Genomic DNA, 20,293 nt, shown 5'->3' on the forward strand with positions numbered 1-20,293 from the left:
ATACATATTAAAATAATTATTTTGAATAAATAAAAATAAAAAAGAAATCAAATCTGGACCATGTACATGAAATATAAATGATTCAAATTTGATGAGCTTATGATGTTTATAAAAAAGATGAGAACCGAAACTGGTTACCCGATATTAATTTAATTACTCTTGGTTTTCATTATTCCTTTGTTTATGTCATGTAAATTCAAATAAAAATCGTAACACTAGGTCTAATGTTAACCTGGATAATAAGAATATTTGTTTTTTGATAGTAAAAATAGTGGGGTTAGTGTTGAATTTTATTTTGAAAGTTATCGCGTAGAAGCTATGGATATTCAAAAAAATTTTAGATCAATATCGCTTTGAAAGTGTTAAAGAATGAGAAATGTCGTCCTTAGCTATTAAAAATGTTAGCACCTAATACTAGTTTTTTAATGATTAGTGTTAGTTTTTAACAGTTAAAACAAATTTCCTTTTTTTAAAGTACTTTTGTAATGATATTAATTCTAAAATTACTTTCAAATATCCACAACTTGTGCAGGAAAACTTGAACAAAATTGGACATATAACCCCAAAACTTTTATTTTTGCTGAACATTATTTTGCCTTTATTTAAAAAAATGGAAAAAGCGCCATGTTACCAAGCAGATGCATACGCGCTTTTTTTTTTTTTTGGGTCAATTGATTGATTGATTTTTTTTTATTTTCAATTTTCATTTGGTTCCGGATCAATGATATTTAGAATTCTGTTGGCCATGCTTGCAGATGCGCTTGCGTTGAGTAAGGCTCTATGCTCACCAAAGTTGGGAAGGAAATTTTTTTATAAAATAAATCCAAATGAAAAAATTTATTGAATTTTTTAGATGTGAAAACAATTTATTTGAATCTTGGACAATTAAATTTGGCGGTTTCATGTCTTCATGCATCAAAATCTGTTAAGGACTACCGGACTAGTTGGAATCTCGGAGAGGAGTTATGCCCAATGCCTATTGCTTTCTGTCAGGCGTGGGGCTCGGAAAGCCGAATGGATCCCAAATCACCCGCTTAACTCCTTCCTCCACTGACAATCATAGCCCTTCGGTCCAAGTTTCTTTTGCGTTATGAACAGGGGAGGAGATTGAATTGGTTGCTTGTCGAGGATTGAAGGAATCAGGATTCATTGTGATAGGTATTTTCATCATAAACTTTCTGCTTGTCATTCTTGGATAGCCGAAGCCAATGCTCTCCTACTTTCTTTTCCCAAGCTGTCATAATTTATGATTTTGGGAGTTACAATTCTCTTAGTGGGAAATAGTTGTTTTAAAGGTTCGGTGGAGCTGGGTTCATGTTTGTTTGTGTTTGGAGCAAAGGGTTTACAGCTAGAATGCTTGTTCCATGATAACCCATTCTAAGTGCATCCCAGATGTTTGATAAAATGCTTAAAATTAGAAGAGCCATTACAGCTATAGTTGGTAGCTAGTCATCATAGTTGCAACCTTGTTTAGACTTTGATCCATGAGACATTCAAACTATATTGTTATATCTTCAAGCGTAATTGGAAACCCTAGCTAAAGAGTCTAGCTTTTTAAATTAGATTATGTTAAGGTTGTGCGTATGGAAGTGAGAAATTAGAATGCACTGTTCTTCGACTTGCAGGAACTTGCTTGAAAACAAAGGGTAAAATGGAGTTTGACTTTTAGCATATACTACAAAAGCAGCAACTTCAGAGAAAATGCAGAGATTTTCTTTGAGAAGTATGTTTTTCTTGTACTATCGTAATCTTATCCCACATCCTTTGAGAAATCCATCAATGATTGGACATCGAGATATTGTAGCTCTGCTCTCTTCTACTGGCTTTGATGTAAGCACTTTTCGAACTTCTTCAAAGTCACATGCTAAAAACAAGCCATTGGGATCCGAGAGCAGCAGTAGCAATTTAATGTCCTATGTTGGAACAAGTGAGTTTGGCCTTGTCCATCTCGATGCTAGTTCAGGAAATACAAGTGACCAAAGCCACAATGAGTTTGCTTCTGATGTTGAAAAGATTTATAGAATACTGAGAAAGTTCCACTCCAGGGTTCCTAAATTGGAGCTTGCGTTGCAGGAATCAGGAGTTGTTGTGCGGTCTGGCTTAACTGAGCGTGTATTGAACCGCTGTGGTGATGCTGGGAATTTGGCATATAGATTCTTTGTGTGGGCTTCAAAGCAATCAGGCTATAAACACAGTCACGAGGTGTACAAAGCTATGATTAAGGTTTTGGGGAAAATGCGGCAATTTGGGGCTGTTTGGGCTCTTATTGAAGAAATGAGGAAGGAGAACCCAGAGTTAATTTCATCTGAGGTGTTTGTTATTTTGATGAGGAGGTTTGCTTCTGCGAGGATGGTTCAGAAGGCCATTGAAGTATTGGACGAAATGCCCAAATACGGGTGCGAGCCAGATGAATATGTTTTTGGGTGCTTGTTAGATGCACTGTGCAAAAATGGTAACGTCAAGGAAGCAGCTTCGCTGTTTGAGGACATGAGATTTCGATTTACGCCAACAGCAAAGCATTTTACATCATTGCTGTATGGTTGGTGTAGAGAAGGGAAGCTTATGGAAGCAAAGCATGTGTTGGTACAGATGAAGGATGCAGGGATTCAGTTGGATGTAGTGGTTTATAACAATTTGCTTAGTGGGTATGCTCAAGCTGGAAAAATGGGAGATGCTTATGATCTTTTGAAAGAAATGAAAAGTAAAGGCTGTGAACCAAATGCAACATCATACACGATTTTGATTCAAGCACTTTGCAAACAGGAAAATCTGGAACAGGCAATGCGGGTTTTTATTGAAATGCAGAGAAGTGACTGCGAGGTGGATGCTGTAACCTATACCACATTGATAAGTGGGTTTTGCAAGTGGGGAAAAATTGAGAAGGGTTATGAGCTTTTGGATCAGATGATACAGCAAGGCCATGCTCCAAATCAGCTGACTTATCTGCATATTATGGCTGCTCATGAAAAGAAGGAAGAACTGGAAGAGTGTATGGAAATTGTAAAGGAGATGCAGAAGATTGGTTGTACTCCTGACCTTAAAATCTACAACATAGTCATTAGGTTGGCTTGCAAGTTAGGAGAGGTTAAAGAGGGTGTTCAGCTTTGGAATGAAATGGAAGCAAGTGGGCTTAGTCCAGGGATTGACACCTTTGTCATTATGATTCATGGTTTTCTTGAGCAAGGTTACTTAGTTGAGGCCTGTGAACATTTTAAAGAGATGGCTGGGAGGGGTCTTTTTGCTGCTCCTCACTATGGTACTTTAAAGGAGTTGATGAATTCTCTACTCAGAGCTGAGAAGCTTGAAATGGCTAAAGATGTCTGGAATTGTATCACAACTAAAGGGTGTGAACTTAATGTGAGTGCTTGGACAATTTGGATTCATGCACTCTTTTCAAAAGGACATGTAAAGGAGGCTTGTTCGTATTGTTTGGACATGATGGATTCAGGGTTAATGCCGCAGCCAGATACTTTCGCAAAGCTTATGCGCAGCCTAAGGAAATTGTATAACAGGCAACTTGCTGCAGAGATCACTGAGAAGGTGAGGAAGATGGCTGCTGATAGGCAGGTCACTTTCAAGATGTATAAGCGACGAGGAGAGAGAGACTTGAAAGAAAAGGCAAAGGAGAAAAAGGAGGGGAGAAAGAGGAGGGCTAGAAGGCGCCGTTGGGGTGGAGGACGTGGGAAATCTAATGCCTTGTAAATCACAGGAGAGAAGTGTGACGTGAAATCTGAAGATTTCCTGGAGGAGTCTGGTTTCCAGCCTGCACGTTATGGGAATAGCCTGATATGCCTGGTTTTTTCTTAAGGCGACATCGTTGGATGACATTCGAATAGCAGTTCAGGTATTTGCTCTGTAAGTTATAATGACATGGATAGCTTTCAATCATATTTATTAAATAATGTGCTTGCTTGTTATACAGAAGTTGGTAGTTATTTTCATGATGCTAATTGTTAGAAAGTCCTTCGTACTGACATTTTGTTCCAGGTTATTGGTGGGTTCACTCGTCTCAGTGGCAAGTTGGATTTTTGTGTGGCCGACTAAATTGATTGATTTAAATCCTTTTATGGTATAAGAGAGTCAGTTCTTCTAATAATACATCAAATCTCAGATTTTTCTAATGTTTTATTCGGTCTTTATTTCCCCCAACCTGATTTGCATATCATTAGACAACGGTAGCCTGTCTAATCGTACATGTTGAGTGTTGAAAGCGGTAGGCTGTTCTCCTGGCTGGCTCTTTTAGCCCAACAATCTCTAACGCTCTGAATATTGTGGACTGTGGGCATCAGTACGTATTAATCAGAAATTTGCCACTTGCCGATAGTTGCCATAACTAATTGAAAAGGAGGATGTGCATCGTTAAAATGAACCTCCTTTAAACAATGCACATGATATAGACTATTAGTTAAGATGCTTAAGTTCTGTATAAATATGCACAGAAATTCATATTTTGGGGGGTGTGGTTAGTTACGTTGTTTGTCTATGTAGCCTATTTATAGAAGGGTGATGTATTCAGTTGTCATTGACCGTTAAGTGAAGTAACCAATTTTCCATTTCCCTGTGCCTCTTTATTCTCCTTCTCTGTTTCTCTATCTATCCTCCTCTTTCCTCCTCTCCCTCTCTCTCCCATTATGGTAGTACAATACTTACCGGTAGAACTAGCATGTCGTGCTGCTAAAATGGAATTCTAAAATATCTAATCATCTGTGGGGTTATGTTTTAATCATATTTCCAGTTGTATTTTGGCCAGTGGATGCTGGATCTTGTATCGGGTTTACGTTCCTGCCAATTTACCATGGTTTTGCGTAACAAAGTGCCAATGAGTTGTTACTTAGTGGCTCAATTGGCATAGACAACAAAGCATGTGGAATATCGACCAACTGAGATGTTTTGCATTTAGACTGTTCAGTTCACGGATTTTGGTCACCAAAAAGCTAAACTAGGGGGGTGTTTGGAACACCCCATAATCACTTCTCAGAAGCACTTTTCCGCAAATCAAGACAAACTCTTCCACATATTTATTTCGTATTCCGTAAAAGCATTTATGAAACCATGGTTTTGTTCTTACCCAAACACCCCCTAGGACATTACTTGAATCTAAAGTACATCAATTCCAATGGTACGAACCAATGTTCCTAAAATGCTACCATGCGATCTATCCTTTTGTTCAATACCGTTTGAAACCAAATAGCAGGTCTGGTTCACTCGCAATTTTCTATTGTCGAGCAGTCGACTAGCAAATTTATCGCATGTCTTGTACTTTGAAAATTAGCTGACATCACGATGATCTGTTTCATCATAGATTTCCTCCTACATAAATTAATCCAAAAGATGTGTAAATCTTCTGCTGGTACAAGAAAAGATATTAACAAGAATGTAAGAAAATTCCCCTCCTACCTGTAGTAGCTCCTCAATGACATCCTCGAGTGTAACAATGCCAACAGCTTCCCCATCTAGAGAGAGATTTTGCAGTGGTTCGTCATTGATTTGAAGCACCTCGGACTGGAAGGCGTTTGACCATCTCTTACCTTTTGTGCTTGTATTTGCCTCGTTTGGTAAGCTCTTAAACTTCTTGAGTGATCCTTTGCTCTTCAAACTCCTCTGTCGTGAATGCTTTTTGCTGTAAACATCCACTCTAACTTCTCTCACTGAGTTTATATATTGTCATGTGCTAGAAATCAGCCATTGACTCCAATTCCAGGATGGACGGTGAAGAGGAAAACAATAAAGCATAGCTTATCAAATAGAAGAGGGGAGCCAACGCTTTACCTTGTGTTGAGTTTTCATTGGCTGACCAATCTGCATCACTAAACTGTTTTACAACAGCAGCCATATGGCTGTGGCCTTTCTGAAACTCATTTAGTAGGTCATACAATGGCATTGTTTCAGAAACCCTGGTAAGCAGGTTTATATGGCTTAATCAAACCAACGTCACATAGTATTACAGATGAAACGATTTAATTCAAAAATATCAGAGCAACTACTCATTGAGGGTTAATTGTGTTTGTTTAGGTTTAAGGGTCATTGTGGCTCAGGTCCTTCATTTAACAGATGCCATCAAGCTGCCACTAGATTGGTATTCTAGTCTTTATGAAGACAAGTGATGGTATGCCATCGGTTGAGGTAACAATGATACCTTGGAATCTTGCGCATGGTGATATTCTTTAGTGGCATTTCGTTTTCCGGATTGATAGTTAATAGGTTCTTCACCTATTATTCATAAATATAAGAGGGATTCAGCTATATTTACTAGTGTAATAAACCCTCAACAAGAACCTCAACAAATGCTCAGTTAAGGCACGCACCCAAAAAAAAAAAAAATCGGATGTCACTTACCAATATTAGTCCGATAATGTTGCTTGGTTCCTTATAATAAACTGGAACTCTGCTATGACCTTTCTCTATAATCAAATCCATTAAATCCCTGCATGTTTGCAAAGCAAACTCGTAGAAGTCATTTCTGTGTTGGTTTGCATCGAATAACTAGCATGCACATATGATACGTAGAACACACCCCCCCCCCCCAAAAAAAGAAAAAGAAAAAAACCCACCCAAAAACATCACACACCTGTCCAGCTTGGCATTTAATTCTATCGCAAAAGTCTCAGTAATGGGAGTCATCACGTCTCTAGCGGTTCTCTCTGTTAGTTGAAGGGCACCCGCAATTATCATTGTCTCATCACGTGTTAGCTCTCCTCCTTTTCCAGCCTGCAAATGTACTGGGTGGCACAATTCAAGAGGGATAACAATATAATCAAGGAGACTGAAGAAAAAACTTAAATCAATCAGTCACCTCGTTGCTGTGCAGATCAACTAGCGTCTTCAATTCAGCTCGTCTAAACAGTGCATGGTGTTGTTTTCCCAGCAAGAAATCTAATAACTGGCAGAATCATAGTAAGTAACACTTGCCTATTACTAAGTGAAGCATTAATCTAGCTTGGGGGTCAAATGTTTACCTTGCTTATTGGGTATGCAATAGGGAAACAAATGCAAACAAGAACACGAACCACTGGAGCCACTGCTGCACCAATTGCCAAACCATACCTCGAACAAACAGCTTGGGGTATAATCTGTGTGACCGATGGTAAATGCCTTAGTCACTTTAAGCTGATCGTGTTCATTGTACTAGTCTGACTCTCAAACAATAACTCACCTCTCCAAACATTAGTATCAATGTTACTGAGATAAGAATAGCCCCCCAAGCCGTCACTAGACTGTCCAGAAAAATTGGAAGAGCCTGAGAAAATAAAAAATAAATGTATCAATAAAAAGATGAGCTTTCGTTATGGACTTGATTCAAGGATTTGAGTCAATATGTAGGGATCGTAGTTAGTACTTCCATTGCTGCTGCATTGCAGATCAGAAGTGTGCAGAGCAATAAATGCTGTCTTCTCACAACTGGCAATATCTTCGCTGTTTCAAGAGAGTGTGTTTGTGATGAGTCAATTTGTACCAACATCATGGACCATCCTTGAGATTAAGCTAAGCTCTGAATAATTGAAACAGTTACCGGCATGTTTACGATCAGCGGGTGTGCCTGACTTGGCAAGAACCTCAAGCTCCACGAGGCTCAGTGACATAAGGCCTAGTGTTAATCCAGACATCAGCCCCGCAAATAGCACTAACACAGTCACAATCAGGAGGCGAATGAAGAACCCTGTTTCGCAGCATGTGTACTCCACAGCCATTCACTTCTCTAACCCTTGCTTTCTTCACCACGACCAATAAGCTCTCGTATCAGGAGATGAATACTCTACAAGACTCATATAAGCATATGTTAAAACAGCGAACCACATTCTACAAATTTCTTTTCCTCCACAAAGGGACAGAATAACATCATATTCGAATATCTTTAATATGAGGTTCAAACTTCAGGAACTTACTTTTCCCTGTCTTTTAATTTCAGAATGATTTGACTTTAGTCGGTGCCCTGTAGGCGAAGTAACAGAACTTTTGTAGGAGGACAGATATTGTTGCTGATTCATAGCTGCTGTGTTTGTTCGCGAGTCCATTAAATCCATATCAGCCCCTGCGCGAAGCCATCTTCTTTCTGTTCCCTGTTTGCAATCTGACACTTTCACCACGGAGATACTTAGGAATTTTTTGGATTGTTGGAAAAATACTTTTTAAAAAATATTTTTTTAATAAATCAAGATAAAATTCTGTATATGTTATCTTAAATATTTTTAAAATCGTGATTTTATTTCTACACAACTGGAATTCATCTCTCTTCCGGTGCAGGAGATTAAAAGCGTCTTTTATCTTAAACTGACACGTAAGAGAAAAGTTATTCTCCTGTATTTATATGATTTACTCGGGAAGTTTCGCAGCATACGGATTCTGATGCTTTATGAGTCATTAGCCACTTGGAGAATTGTGTCTGTTTTGGCATCTCGTAGAGTCAACACCTGGTCACCGTTACTGTATATGCACGCAAGAGATAATCTTGATGATGTGGATTACTGTTTTTCTATGTGTTTTCTTCTTCAAGAAATACTGTAGTGAAAGGTGCTTTAGCACTTCCGGTGTCAGAGGATATGTGAACGGGGGTCGAGAAAGTAACAGATAGTTCAGTTTCAGGTATTAGTGCAATCACTCTTGTGCGGCCTCCCCCAACGTTAGAAGTCAGAACCCAAATGAAGAATTTATATTTGCTGGTTTATCAACCATAGCATTTTGCTTTGTTACCTAACTCGAAGTTTGTTGTCAGATCAGACTAAGGAGATTATTTTTGTTACATATTTTATTACTTTTCTTAAATTATCACATATTTAAAGGATTTTCGGTGAAATTAATCATAGCATGTTAAAATTACATAATTTTATATTTATTAAAAATAATAATTCTATATTGTATCAACCTCCGGTGATTTTTATTAAAATTATATGATTTTTCATTTTTAAAATTAATACAAGTATTCTTCAAAAAAAATATATAGACGGTTATTGGGTTTTGTATAATTGTACTGATGTCTTTGTAATTTTAACAAATTAAGAAAATTGTATTAATTTCAATACTATAATGAAATTGATATGATCCCGATAAAATCCAATAAAAAGTGTGTGGTTTTAATCATAAAAGTATTTTTACATTGATTTAGTGAAAGTATGTATTTTTAAAATTCCATTAATAATTTGTTTACAATAATATAAAATAAACATTTAAGTCAAATTGTGAGAGTTGAACTTGCTACTTAGGCCAGAGTCCAACTGTCCAGACTCGCAATTTAGTAAGATGGAAAATAAATAAACTTTGGGGTGGGGTCCACAGCCGGGCCCAGTGCCCAGTACCGACACAATGATCGATTAATTTATTACGATAAATTCTTGTTGTCACTCAGTTGCTTTATCCATCGATGATGCTTGCGGAAGAGCGCGCGTTTTGGCCACCACGGCCATAGTTGGCAGCACATCCACTCTAAAAGAAACCACAAGATCTTCAAGTTTCAGCGGGCTTCATAGATCTAAAGATCCACACATTAGCGATTTCTGATCTAACTCACTCCTCAACTACAATCATCCATCCTCCCACCTTATTTCCGCAATTCCCTTCTCATCAGGTTTCGCTATTGTCCTTCACATTTCAGTTTTCATTTTCATTTTCTTCCATCCGATTGTTCGTTTCATTGCATTTCGTGTAAACTGTGCAAATGCATGTTTAGATCGATATGAGTGTTTCTATGCTTATTGCATCTTTGCTGAATAAACTCGTAATGACTGGATCCCTCTGCAACCTCCACTTCCCGCAGTGTTTCGTTGTGAAAATCTCTTTAACTTGAGCTTCTTGAATTCTTTTTTTCCCCGGCGTTACGTTTACAATCTATTTCCTTGCATATGTAAGTAAGTTGGGAAAGAAAATGAATCGAATCGTGTTCATGAAATGTACTTGAAAGGAAAGCAAACAGCTACCCCACTTGTGCTCGTCATACTTGTGTCTTTATGGCTCACTTTCGCATTACATCTAATTACGAAATTCATAAGTTCATTCATTTGTAATGAAATCACTGAATTCTTGCTATCACTAACCCAAGACATTCTGAAAATGCTAGGGACCTCTGAAGCACGCAAATGTGCCACGAAACAAACACAAATGCATTGCCGTGGTGAACTCTAAAAAAGTAAAGATGAGTATAACAGAAATGACATAACTTGCATAAACCTTGTATGAATGTTATGTTTCTGAAGAAAAACACAATCATCCGTATTTTGAAGATGGATCCTCTGTTGTTTCTCTCTACTTTTCTGTTGGTCTTTTCACCTTCCCCGGGTTTCCCTTGCCCAAGCCATTTTCGGCGCAAGGCCAAGCTGTATTCAGTCCGCGCCTGAGCTGAAAGAATCAATTATTATTTTGATGAAATATCATTTTTTTAGAAAATTTTTGACACGATTATACGTGCACCAGACTCGTTTCGATTGTGTGTCTTGAGTCTTGACGGTGTTGGTGCCAGATACATGACGCGCCTGAAAATTTCTAGCTCAAGTCATTTGTTGTGATGAAGTTTTCACATGTCTTCTCTAACTATTGCATCTGAGGATTTCAAATTTAAAGCGTAGGCATGAGTTCTTTTATTGTTTGTACTCTGTGGAACTTCTTCAGTCATTCGTCTGATTGGGTGCATCACTTTTAGGGAAGAAGTCATGTCGAGGAGGCACGTGAGTTCCACCCGACGTGGTGAAAGCATTCTGCTTTCAGGATTCTTGCACTCAAAATCAAGATCTTCTCCCCTGTTATCCATTGGCCTTGTCCTTTTGGTAATTTTGTATTTGCAATGCGATTGCTTCTATCAAATTTTTTATTGTAGTATGTTATCAGAGTTTGCTGCATTCAGAATAATCCATCCATGGGGAAGAGGGTTAATCCTATATTTATATTGGTGAAAATTGCAGGGAGTATTCTTCCTTGTCATCTATGCTTCGGGTGGTTCAGGTAACAACGTTTTCTATATTCATTACATTATCTTATGCTTCAATAATTAAGCCATATTTTGCATCTAAATCTGGTCATCTATCCAGTTTTCGTTAATAAGTAATGTGCTGATTAGAGGTCTTTGACATCTCATTTTTCAAGTATTCATTAATTCTCATGCATTTTGATGGTATAGATAATCTTACATTGCAAAATTTACAGGTCTATTGGGTGGAAGAAAAGATGTTCTTAGCAGGGTTGAAGGTAAGAGCTCATCATGTTTTCTCCTAGAGTTTTCTCTTTTTCTTCTTTTGGCCAACACTTGAGTTTAGAATTTGGACACTCTCATTTTGCAATGTGATTTTTATCCTGTGGCAGCAACATACCTGTCCCTATTCATTGCCATGTGCTCTGCATACAGTGACCTTGCTAATTCTGGCCAAAGCATAATATTCCCTGTTCATTTGCAACATGACTATTTATACAAATTATTCCAAATTTACGTGACGGCAGATTCTGCTATAATATTTCTTCTGCTTCCACTAATTGTAAACTCTAAATACCTAGGAGCTGCATTCTCTTCTCTATCATTCTATTATTTCCTTTCCTTCTTTCAAAAAGACGCTTAAAAAAGAACATTATGCAGTATATTCAAGAGAGAGCAGAACTAATATATATGCCTTATTTATGTATCACATGTTAAAATTTTGATTAATATAGAGTTATTAATTATTAATATAATGTGACCTAAATATTGTTTGGATCATTTTTGAACCATGGGTAAATTTTGGTTTAGCGACCACAACTGAAGTTGTTCCTTTGCACTGTGTTGGATGACTCACAGCCTGAACCGACAACACATCATTTCCTCTTATAATGATTGGTCATCTTGTAGGTGACGATTTTTCATGCACTTCTGAAGTTCAAAGGGCAATTCCTGTTTTAAAGAAATCATATGGAGAAAACATGAAAAAAATTTTGCACGTGGGCCCTGATAGTTGCTCAGTGGTTTCCAATTTGTTGAGAGAAGAGGAAACTGAAGCATGGGGTATGGAGCCATATGACATTGAGGATGCTAATGGGAACTGCAAGGCTCTAGTGAAGACAGGCATTATACGGGTTGCTGATATCAAGTTCCCTCTACCATATAGGGCAAAGTCTTTCTCTCATGTTATTGTCTCTGATGCTTTGGATTACTTGTCTCCAAAATATTTGAACAAAACTCTTCCTGAACTGGCGAGGGTATCTTCTGATGGTATTGTTATTTTCACAGGTACCTCATGATAAGTAAATAAAAAATCCTAGTCTTGCTTTTCATTTGTCATACTTATCTCTCCCGTGCAGCACTACTCACTTACATGATAACAAGATGCGTGCCACCATTTACCACCTAATTCAATTTTTGTTTGAGTATTGATTTCTATTTGTTGGTTGTTTCTAGATTTTTCAACAACTGAAGCAATACTTTGTTATTCCTGCTGGACTTGAATATTCTGTTAATCCGATGCCACCTCTTCTTATGTGTAGGTTACCCTGGTCAACAGAGAGCTAAGTAGCACAATTGGCCAAATTCGGCCGTCCGGTAATTAATCTTCTGTTGCTGCCTAATGCCCTGTTTGACTCTTTAATAATACATATGGGAGTTCAATTATTTCCCGCATGTTATCTAAAAATATAACACTACGTCTGTAGAATTCCTTTGTCTTGAGAAATGACTGGGGACCGAAATCATCTTAATATTAGATTTGTTGGAAATTGACACTTTATAAGCAGAAGTTAGATTCATTCTTTTTAAAGAAAAGAAAGAAAAGAAAAGAAAAGAAAATTAGTGAATCCTCAGCTTTCTCCTCAATTACCAATGTCACAATGCTAATTGAGCAAGGCCAGAATACATCTATAATCCTTATTGATTGTGATCTTTTTTCTATTTTGCCTGGAAACTTGCATAACCTTGTAGAACAGATTAAATGAAGCAGCTTTCTATTGACCTTATATGTTAAGCAGACCATTGTTCCGAAGCTCATTGTTTTAGAAGACCATTTAATTCATCATTGCAAACAATTAACATTTCTGCAACTCTGAAGGCCAAAATGCGGAGTTCATCTTGGTGGACACGATTTTTCACCCAAAAAAGCTTATTGGAAAATGAAGCCATCACCGACAAGTTTGGAAGAAGCTGCATCAAAGATGTCATACAAGCCATTCTGCCAAATATTCCACCTCAGTTCACACCTTTGATGTGTAAATTCATTTACAGATTATTATTCGCTATTTTCTTCATCAATTCTGATAGTTAACAAAGCAAAGGAAGGGACAAAGGAAAGGGAAAAGGAATTTTTGTCCATCTTCTGATAGTATCCAGTCTCTGACTGGTAATATTTTTTACATGCAGAAAGTTGTCACAGGGAGTTGGCTAATGCATGAAAACTCTGTCACCGTATGATTTTTTTTTTTTTTTCAAACAGAAGCTTTTGTTCTGGTGTTGTAGTATTTAGATTTATGTTGAGCTTATTTTATCTCTCTTGAAAAACAGACATTTTTCTAAAACACAAATTGCTGTGGCTTACGAAAATTGTATTAAAACGAGCATCCAGTATCGTGTTTTTGATTATTTGATTTTTGAAGTTTGGGCTGTATTTACACGAACCAATTTGATCAAGCGGTTTAATCGCTTTATTATTATTTAGGGCCAACTGGTATCTAATGCCACTTGCACAAAATTCATGGAACGTATGGAAGCAAATTCGAGGAATCTAGTGGTCATTTTCATACAACTATACCTCTTCTATTTTGTTTGAAAAGTTAGAGAACATCCCCTGGCCCCCCAAAAAAAAAGAAAAATTAAATAATATCAGAGTATCACATAAAAACAGAATGACGATTCAAAAATTCAATTTAACGGCAGTTGGGTTTCGGGAAAAAAAAAATCTTACTGCAAATGAGTTATAAATATTGTTTCAGACAACTACAAGGAAGTGTTTTAATTACAAATCAGACAGTTGGGTGTTATACGTCACTTTCAGCTATTTGCAAACGCCATTGAATGTTATGTATCACTTTTTAGCAAAAATTGACGTTTTTTTTTTTTTTTAACTTTTATTTCCCCTACCTTTACATTAGGCCTTTACAAATTACAATAGCTTCTGGTTTCCTAATAAATAGATTAAAAAACCAGGGTTACTTTTTGACTGATGTTCAGTTTTTAGCATTTTTTGTTTGGACAATTGAATAATCTTCTTTCTTAAAAAATTTATCTTTAACTGGATGCAAACAGCGGGCCTAATGTTACCATTGGGATGAGGGTTAGGTAGGAAAATGGGTAACACGAAGGATTCTGGTTTAGTTTAGTTTTGTTAATGATCTTCTCAAGAGTCAAGTTGGGCTTTGAAGATTTCAAGAGGAGGGGGCTGGGGCTGGGCTTTTCTCAAATTGTAGATAAAAGGGTTTAGTTATTTAATTTTGTCAACACTTTTTAACATGGAAATGTCAAATGGGATTAGATTTTGAAAAGAATTAAGGTGCAAATTTGTCTTGAAATTCAAATAGTATAAAATAATATTATTATGATTAAATTTTAAGAGTAAGTTTGCATGCAAAGAAATTTCTGAGTACCCTATGTTTTTTAGTGAAAACTTTCAAAACAAATTTGCAGTTGTTATGAATATTATGTGAATGTCCATTTACCCTTTTCTCTTTATCTTCACCATGTAACTTCCACTACCTCCACCATCCATTACTCCTCCACTATCTATTCACTCTTGTAACTCACCTCCGTTCACATTCATGGGATTAATTATCCACTATTTATCATTTAAGGACAATTGTAACATATGTGTAAGACTTTGCCTATAAATAGGGCAAGTCATTTGTGTTATAGTGCAAGTGAAGAAATACAAAAAGTTCTCTCATTCTCTTATCTTCATCTTTCTAAGAACAGTTTAACTTTGTTAAAAAATGACGCAAACACTGTAGTTCTTTTGAATATATTAAGAGCTCCACCTCCTTCTTGGCAGGAGGGGGTTGATGAGGAAACTTAGGGTTGTCTGTTTGGTCTTCTGGTAATTGTTGACTTTTGATATCTAGTATTATTCAATATATATATATATATATTAAGAGCTGAACGAAAAAATATATAAATTCATAAAGTGCAGTTACCAGAGATGATTAGTTGATTACTTAAAAAGTTTAGAAGGGACAAATAAGTGCGAATAGAAGTATATTTACATCAACCACTTAACAATTATGAGAAATGAAGGAAATCAAATCTAAGTGAGGTCCTGTACGTTACAATTAGTTTTAAATTAACCACTGCGCAAAACGGCATTGGCGGAAGCTTAACAAGTTCAACTGCATATTCCAAATAAGTTTGAAAAATTCTGAGAGATTTTAGTTTACTAGTTCTTATAAATTAGACACCAAGTTGATTAACTATTTTTTCAGGTGAATTGATCAATCTGATTTAATTTTCATGATCATTATAATTCTAATTACCAAAGATGATTACTGAAGAGCATAGGTAATATGAGTGTGAAAAATGTATAGACAAGCAAACATGGCGTAATTAGTTTGATTTGGACGTGGGAAACCAAATAATAAAAGAAGCACTTTTTTTATTGCTAGGATTATTTTTTTTACCTGAATTGTTAGACTTGTTTAACATACTGTTACGAATGAGTATATACTTGTACACATGTGAACCTGACCTGCAAAGTTAAAGATTCGGACGAAGCTCGCTGTATTAGGAGTGATACATTTTTTTTTACCATTAATTACCAATTATTTGAGTATAATGTTATAAAATGACGTAATAAATATGGCTTGGCTACCATATATATGAAAAGATTTGAACGATTAAACTTTGCAGGTGATGGTGAATGGACGGGGTCCAATATTCTTGATGGATATTAAAATGCCCCCCATGACTATTAACAAGACAATGTAACAAACAGATTGAAGCACCCTGCATGAATTAGACGGGTTTAAATGGTCCTTCATGTTCCCTATTATATTAATCCTATTCTTTCATTTCCATAAACTTAATTAATTAGCCTCGGTGTATGTATATATGTTTGGGTAAAAAAAAGTATGTTTGGGTATAGGAGATTTTTTTCAATTAATTTTAGTATTTCGTAGTGATACTTATTTTAGACTTGGTGCTCTAAAATGGTTCTTAATCAATATTGAATCAAAAAATAAAATATTTTTTTAATAGATACGAAAGAGAAAAAATATGACTTAGCAGAACTTAAAATTTAAGGGAACAATTTTAATTAAAAGTTAAGTGATAAAATTGAAGTGATTAAAAAGGTTGAAGGACTAAAATAGATGTGACAAAAAAGGGTCAAAGTAGTAATTAATCTGATCCTTTAATTTTAAATAAGATTTATAATTTAATCTTTTAATTTTATAAAAAAAATTTCTTTTTTTTAACCCTAACGCCATTAATTTTGTAATAAATTAAGAATGTTAAAATATCTTAATTTAATTAATTTTATTTTTCAAAATTAAACTGAACGTGTCAACATTTCAAAATGTTTTAATTTGTCAATGTTTAAAATTGTAAAATTAACATTTTTTGTGAAGAGGATTAAAAGGATTATAAAGTTAAGGAAACAATTTTAAAGTTTGTGCCAAGTTATAGACACTTTTGGCTTGCTAAATGTGATATATCATGTGTGTGTGGTATACTCATCAACATAAGAGACTTCAAAAAATTGATTGGAGCTTTAATAACGACTACCTCTGACCCTTAGTATTTAAGAACTGATTAACTAATTTAAGTAGATTAAAAAAATTAGTTGAGTTAGTTATTTGTAATAAATATGTGTTATCTTTTTTAAAATATTCTTGCTAATCAAGTGTATTGGTTAGGACTACCATTATTATAAAAACTATCTATCTTAAAAAAATAGATTGAACTTTTATATTTAAGATCAAAATAAAAATTAAACAACTTTTATATTAAGGACAAAAGTAATACTTCATTTCCTTGTATAGATTCTGTATATCACTCTTTCATTATCCGAGTTCCAAGTTCCAACCTTTGATGGCGAGATTAATATGTACTACTATACATATATATTGTGTCGTAATTAATTTTTATGTATAAAATATACATGCATTATATATGCAAGGTATGCAATATATCTTTTATAAGAATTGCGAAAAATTTCTAACCAAAATTTTCGACAAGAGATAGACTTTCGTTTCGTTTGATAACGTGAGGGTAAACTTAAAAATTTATTAGTAAAATTTAACCTACCTTTTCTACACACACACACACACACACACACACACATATTAGTTTTCATTGACATAGAAAAGAATTCAAAGAGCGACTGTATAAAAAGCGACGTTTCATGTCACTGTCGTTGATTAATATGCATGGTCGGCGACTTCCACTTGCATCTGTCTGACTTCATCTAATTCCATGCAAGAAACCTGTGGTCCTCCAACGAACCCCATTTTAATTACTAATATCCAACATCCATTATATTTACTTCTCCGATTAGCTCCTAGCTTTTGTTTTCCTTTTTAATTCATGTGTCAATTATATATATGCTCATGATTCTTTTCTGGATATACAAGTTATTCGTTTCTTCTTATTAATTAGCATGCGCATATTATTATTATTATTATTTTATAATTACAGCTAGTTAATTAAGTATACGAAACTACAAAATGCTGGCAATGTGTTGTCACTTTCACTTCCTCTAGAATTGCCCACTTGCTCCTAATAATTCCAATTCCAATAGTTCAAATCAAAACCATCATCTACTTCCCTCTCATCAGAGCGAGCATCCATACGAATAGAATATGGATGTGTATCCATGTACAATTAAATCTAACCTAAATCTAACTAGAAAAGTAGTGCGGATTAAAGTATCTTTTTTTCTCTTCACTTTTTGTGGGTTCTACACAGTCCAAACAGATCATCATGATATCTGCTTGTTGAATATAACTTGACCTTGAACGAATCCATAGGGTTAACTTGTCGCCCAAGTAGTCAATGGTAGTTTTGAAATAAAACATATCCAGCCGGAGGGATCTTCTGGGGGGGAGTACTGAATTAAGTAGTATTGTGAATTGCGTGTTTCATGCACATACGTACAAAGCTGATAGACACAGAGAGTGAGAGACACAAGGAGATATGAGAAAGGAAGGTGGCAAGGAGGGCCCAAAGCCATTGAAGGAATAGGGAACGAAAGTGGTCCATGTGTGGCAATACATGTCTCCTATATAAGTCATTAACGTGAGAATCATGTTAGGTGTCACATTGGACTACCTCTTTCATGGTCCCTTTACTAAATGTCCATGTTTGAGTTCTTGAGTGTGTTCTGGGAGGCACTTAAACGAGGGTTTCACATGCCCTCGTAACCTCTACCTCACAACACACCACGTGCCTCCCCTCTTGTTTTATTCATCTCATTCCCCTCTCCCTTTGATCACTTCATTAATTCCCTCTCTTCATCCCATGAGTTATTTAATTCACGTTCTTGCCTGATAGTGACTTCATATATAATTCCTTTCTCTCTCGCTCTTGTGTAATCAATGCACTCTTCATCCTCAGTCAATTTATGCAGAGAAATCATACAGTTCTCTGGATTGTGATGGTTTTTCCTGGATCAATCTCACTAATTAATAAGCATGTATATATTCTTGGGAATTAAGTTTTACCAGTTATTATATAGTACTACTACTATTAATTTGGATATTAATTAATTGTTGTGAGCTGACAAAGCTCGAGGAGTTTCATTTCTTGCCTTGGATGTGTCTCAGAAACTGAGTTTCAAGTGGGGGTGTGTCTGCAAGTAAAATATTATCAGTTGTTTCAATCAGATCTTTCTACCCAGATGAGAGACCATTCTTGTTTCCTGTTTGCTTGAATAGGATTACATGGGGCACACTGCTTCGTGAATTGTCCGTGTATTTAGAAGACAATGCCATTATATATTAATTTGCACCAGTTGCTGATTAATGTGAAATTAATTCAGGGTTTGCAAACTTTTATACGTTTTTAAGACATCATTTGTCTGCATATATCAAAATGTTATAGTCAAAATCCATGCTTCGGTCGCTTTCAAGTTTTTTTCTTTGTATTTTAGCTGATGGGGTCAGTTTCTCGAGCCTGTTATTATTATACTATAGCATTTAATCGATTATTTTAATCCCATCATGGAATTTTCCATTAAATTGAAATTACATTGGAACTCTAAAAATTTTTCCCTTAAATTTCGGGCAAAAGGTTCACATTCTTATTGATTAATTTACTTGAGATTTCGAAAGTTATCTCTCGCAGAATCTGAATCAGATATCACGGTCTGCTAAAGAAATTTACTGTTCACGATCTATTGTCAATACGTGCTTTTTATCGTTGAATATATACGCATATCAGTACAATAGTACTATTAGTACTCTGAACAATGTCTTGGCTTAGGTATAATATACACGGGAGGGTACAACACGCACTTTGAAAATTAAAATACTCTCTTGATCCTTAATATAGAACCCAATTTTTGAGTTGATTTTGATTATAAATATAAGACTCATTTCTCATATTTATTAATTTTCTTTAAATTACTCCTATAGATACTTCCTCAACCATAATCAAATAGAAGAGGGAGAAGGGATATTAAGAAAGATGGTTATAGTGTTTTAGAAAAAATGTGTCACTTTTATTATAATTAACTAACTTATCTAACTTCCTTAATCTAATCAAATTAGTTAAATGGGTTTTATATTAAGGATTGGAGGAGTATCTAATCATCCTATTTAAAGGTAGATTATATAGTGAGTGCACGACGTCAAGAAAGAAGCATGGTAGAGAGACAAAAGGGCTTTTCACGCAAATAAAAAGTAAGAAAGAACATGAATATATATCGATTCCCCGTAAAAACACAAATAAATATACACACACAAATTGCATCGTGTCTTGTCTTTGATTCTGTGGCTTGTCTCTAGGTAGCTTGCTTTTTATTATGTTTCCACACGACCCAACTCAGCCTCGAAACGCCAGAAAAACTAATATCATAGTACATATGTGCATCATTAGCTGTCTCTCACTGTTGGTGATCACAATATATATAAGGATGTTATGTAGATATATAATATTGAAAGCAAATAGGTAGAGCAGGAAGTTAAAACCATGAGAGAATTATAATGGGCCATGTAAATCAGTGAGCGGAGGTTTTTAACTCTTTGCTTCAACAACTAAAGCAACTCCATATTAAGCTTTCATTATTCGTCGCGTCAAACTAATAATTTATTATTATATCATACTAATTAACCGTTCTATATTTGGATCAACGCTCGCTTTCACTCAACTCTATATTTGTTTGTTAGTACATTATCTGTTAATAAAGCAGGATAGATTCTTTTTTTCTTTTCT

The 20,293-nt window shown here is 35.5% G+C and overlaps 2 protein-coding genes, 1 long non-coding RNA gene and 1 pseudogene across 9 annotated transcripts; 3 read left to right on the forward strand and 1 right to left on the reverse strand.

The window, feature by feature from the left end:
• Nucleotides 1-751: 751 nt before the first annotated feature.
• On the forward strand, nucleotides 752-5,503 carry LOC114729919 (pentatricopeptide repeat-containing protein At3g49730). 5 transcript variants are annotated; one of them, XM_028916945.1, is made up of 3 exons: nucleotides 752-770; nucleotides 931-1,158; nucleotides 1,626-4,025. In XM_028916945.1, the coding sequence occupies exon 3, from the start codon at nucleotides 1,702-1,704 to the stop codon at nucleotides 3,700-3,702; it is 2,001 nt and encodes a 666-aa protein (XP_028772778.1). In that variant the 5' UTR covers nucleotides 752-770; nucleotides 931-1,158; nucleotides 1,626-1,701; the 3' UTR covers nucleotides 3,703-4,025. The 5 variants fall into 5 exon arrangements, 2 of the variants coding, with proteins under 2 accessions (XP_028772778.1, XP_028772777.1); XR_003738792.1 differs by lacking the exon at nucleotides 752-770 and adding an exon at nucleotides 5,445-5,503 and having other exon boundaries at nucleotides 904-1,158; nucleotides 1,626-3,844; XR_003738790.1 differs by lacking the exon at nucleotides 752-770 and adding an exon at nucleotides 5,404-5,483 and having other exon boundaries at nucleotides 904-1,158; nucleotides 1,626-3,844.
• Nucleotides 5,086-8,154, reverse strand: LOC114729921 (DUF21 domain-containing protein At2g14520). 3 transcript variants are annotated; one of them, XM_028916947.1, is made up of 11 exons: nucleotides 7,884-8,154; nucleotides 7,511-7,753; nucleotides 7,337-7,413; nucleotides 7,154-7,237; nucleotides 6,957-7,070; nucleotides 6,794-6,880; nucleotides 6,569-6,708; nucleotides 6,337-6,424; nucleotides 6,137-6,210; nucleotides 5,770-5,894; nucleotides 5,086-5,648 (listed from the first exon to the last, which is right to left on the reverse strand). In XM_028916947.1, the coding sequence occupies exons 2-11, from the start codon at nucleotides 7,686-7,688 to the stop codon at nucleotides 5,320-5,322; spliced, it is 1,296 nt and encodes a 431-aa protein (XP_028772780.1). In that variant the 5' UTR covers nucleotides 7,689-7,753; nucleotides 7,884-8,154; the 3' UTR covers nucleotides 5,086-5,319. The 3 variants fall into 3 exon arrangements, with proteins under 3 accessions (XP_028772780.1, XP_028772781.1, XP_028772779.1); XM_028916948.1 differs by having other exon boundaries at nucleotides 5,086-5,310; nucleotides 5,398-5,648; nucleotides 7,511-8,154; XM_028916946.1 differs by having other exon boundaries at nucleotides 7,511-8,154.
• On the forward strand, nucleotides 5,811-6,786 carry LOC114729923 (uncharacterized). Its single transcript, XR_003738793.1, has 3 exons — nucleotides 5,811-5,897; nucleotides 6,013-6,123; nucleotides 6,708-6,786. It is a non-coding gene; the product is annotated as an uncharacterized LOC114729923 (long non-coding RNA).
• A 1,199-nt stretch (nucleotides 8,155-9,353) lies between the features above and the next one.
• On the forward strand, nucleotides 9,354-13,452 carry LOC114729922 (probable pectin methylesterase CGR2; annotated as a pseudogene).
• The last annotated feature ends 6,841 nt before the right edge of the window (nucleotides 13,453-20,293 follow it).

This window comes from Neltuma alba, unplaced genomic scaffold (genome assembly GCF_004799145.2).
Source record: "Neltuma alba isolate B1F8T4 unplaced genomic scaffold, ASM479914v2 tig00012694_pilon, whole genome shotgun sequence".
Classification (NCBI taxonomy): Eukaryota; Viridiplantae; Streptophyta; class Magnoliopsida; order Fabales; family Fabaceae; genus Neltuma; species Neltuma alba.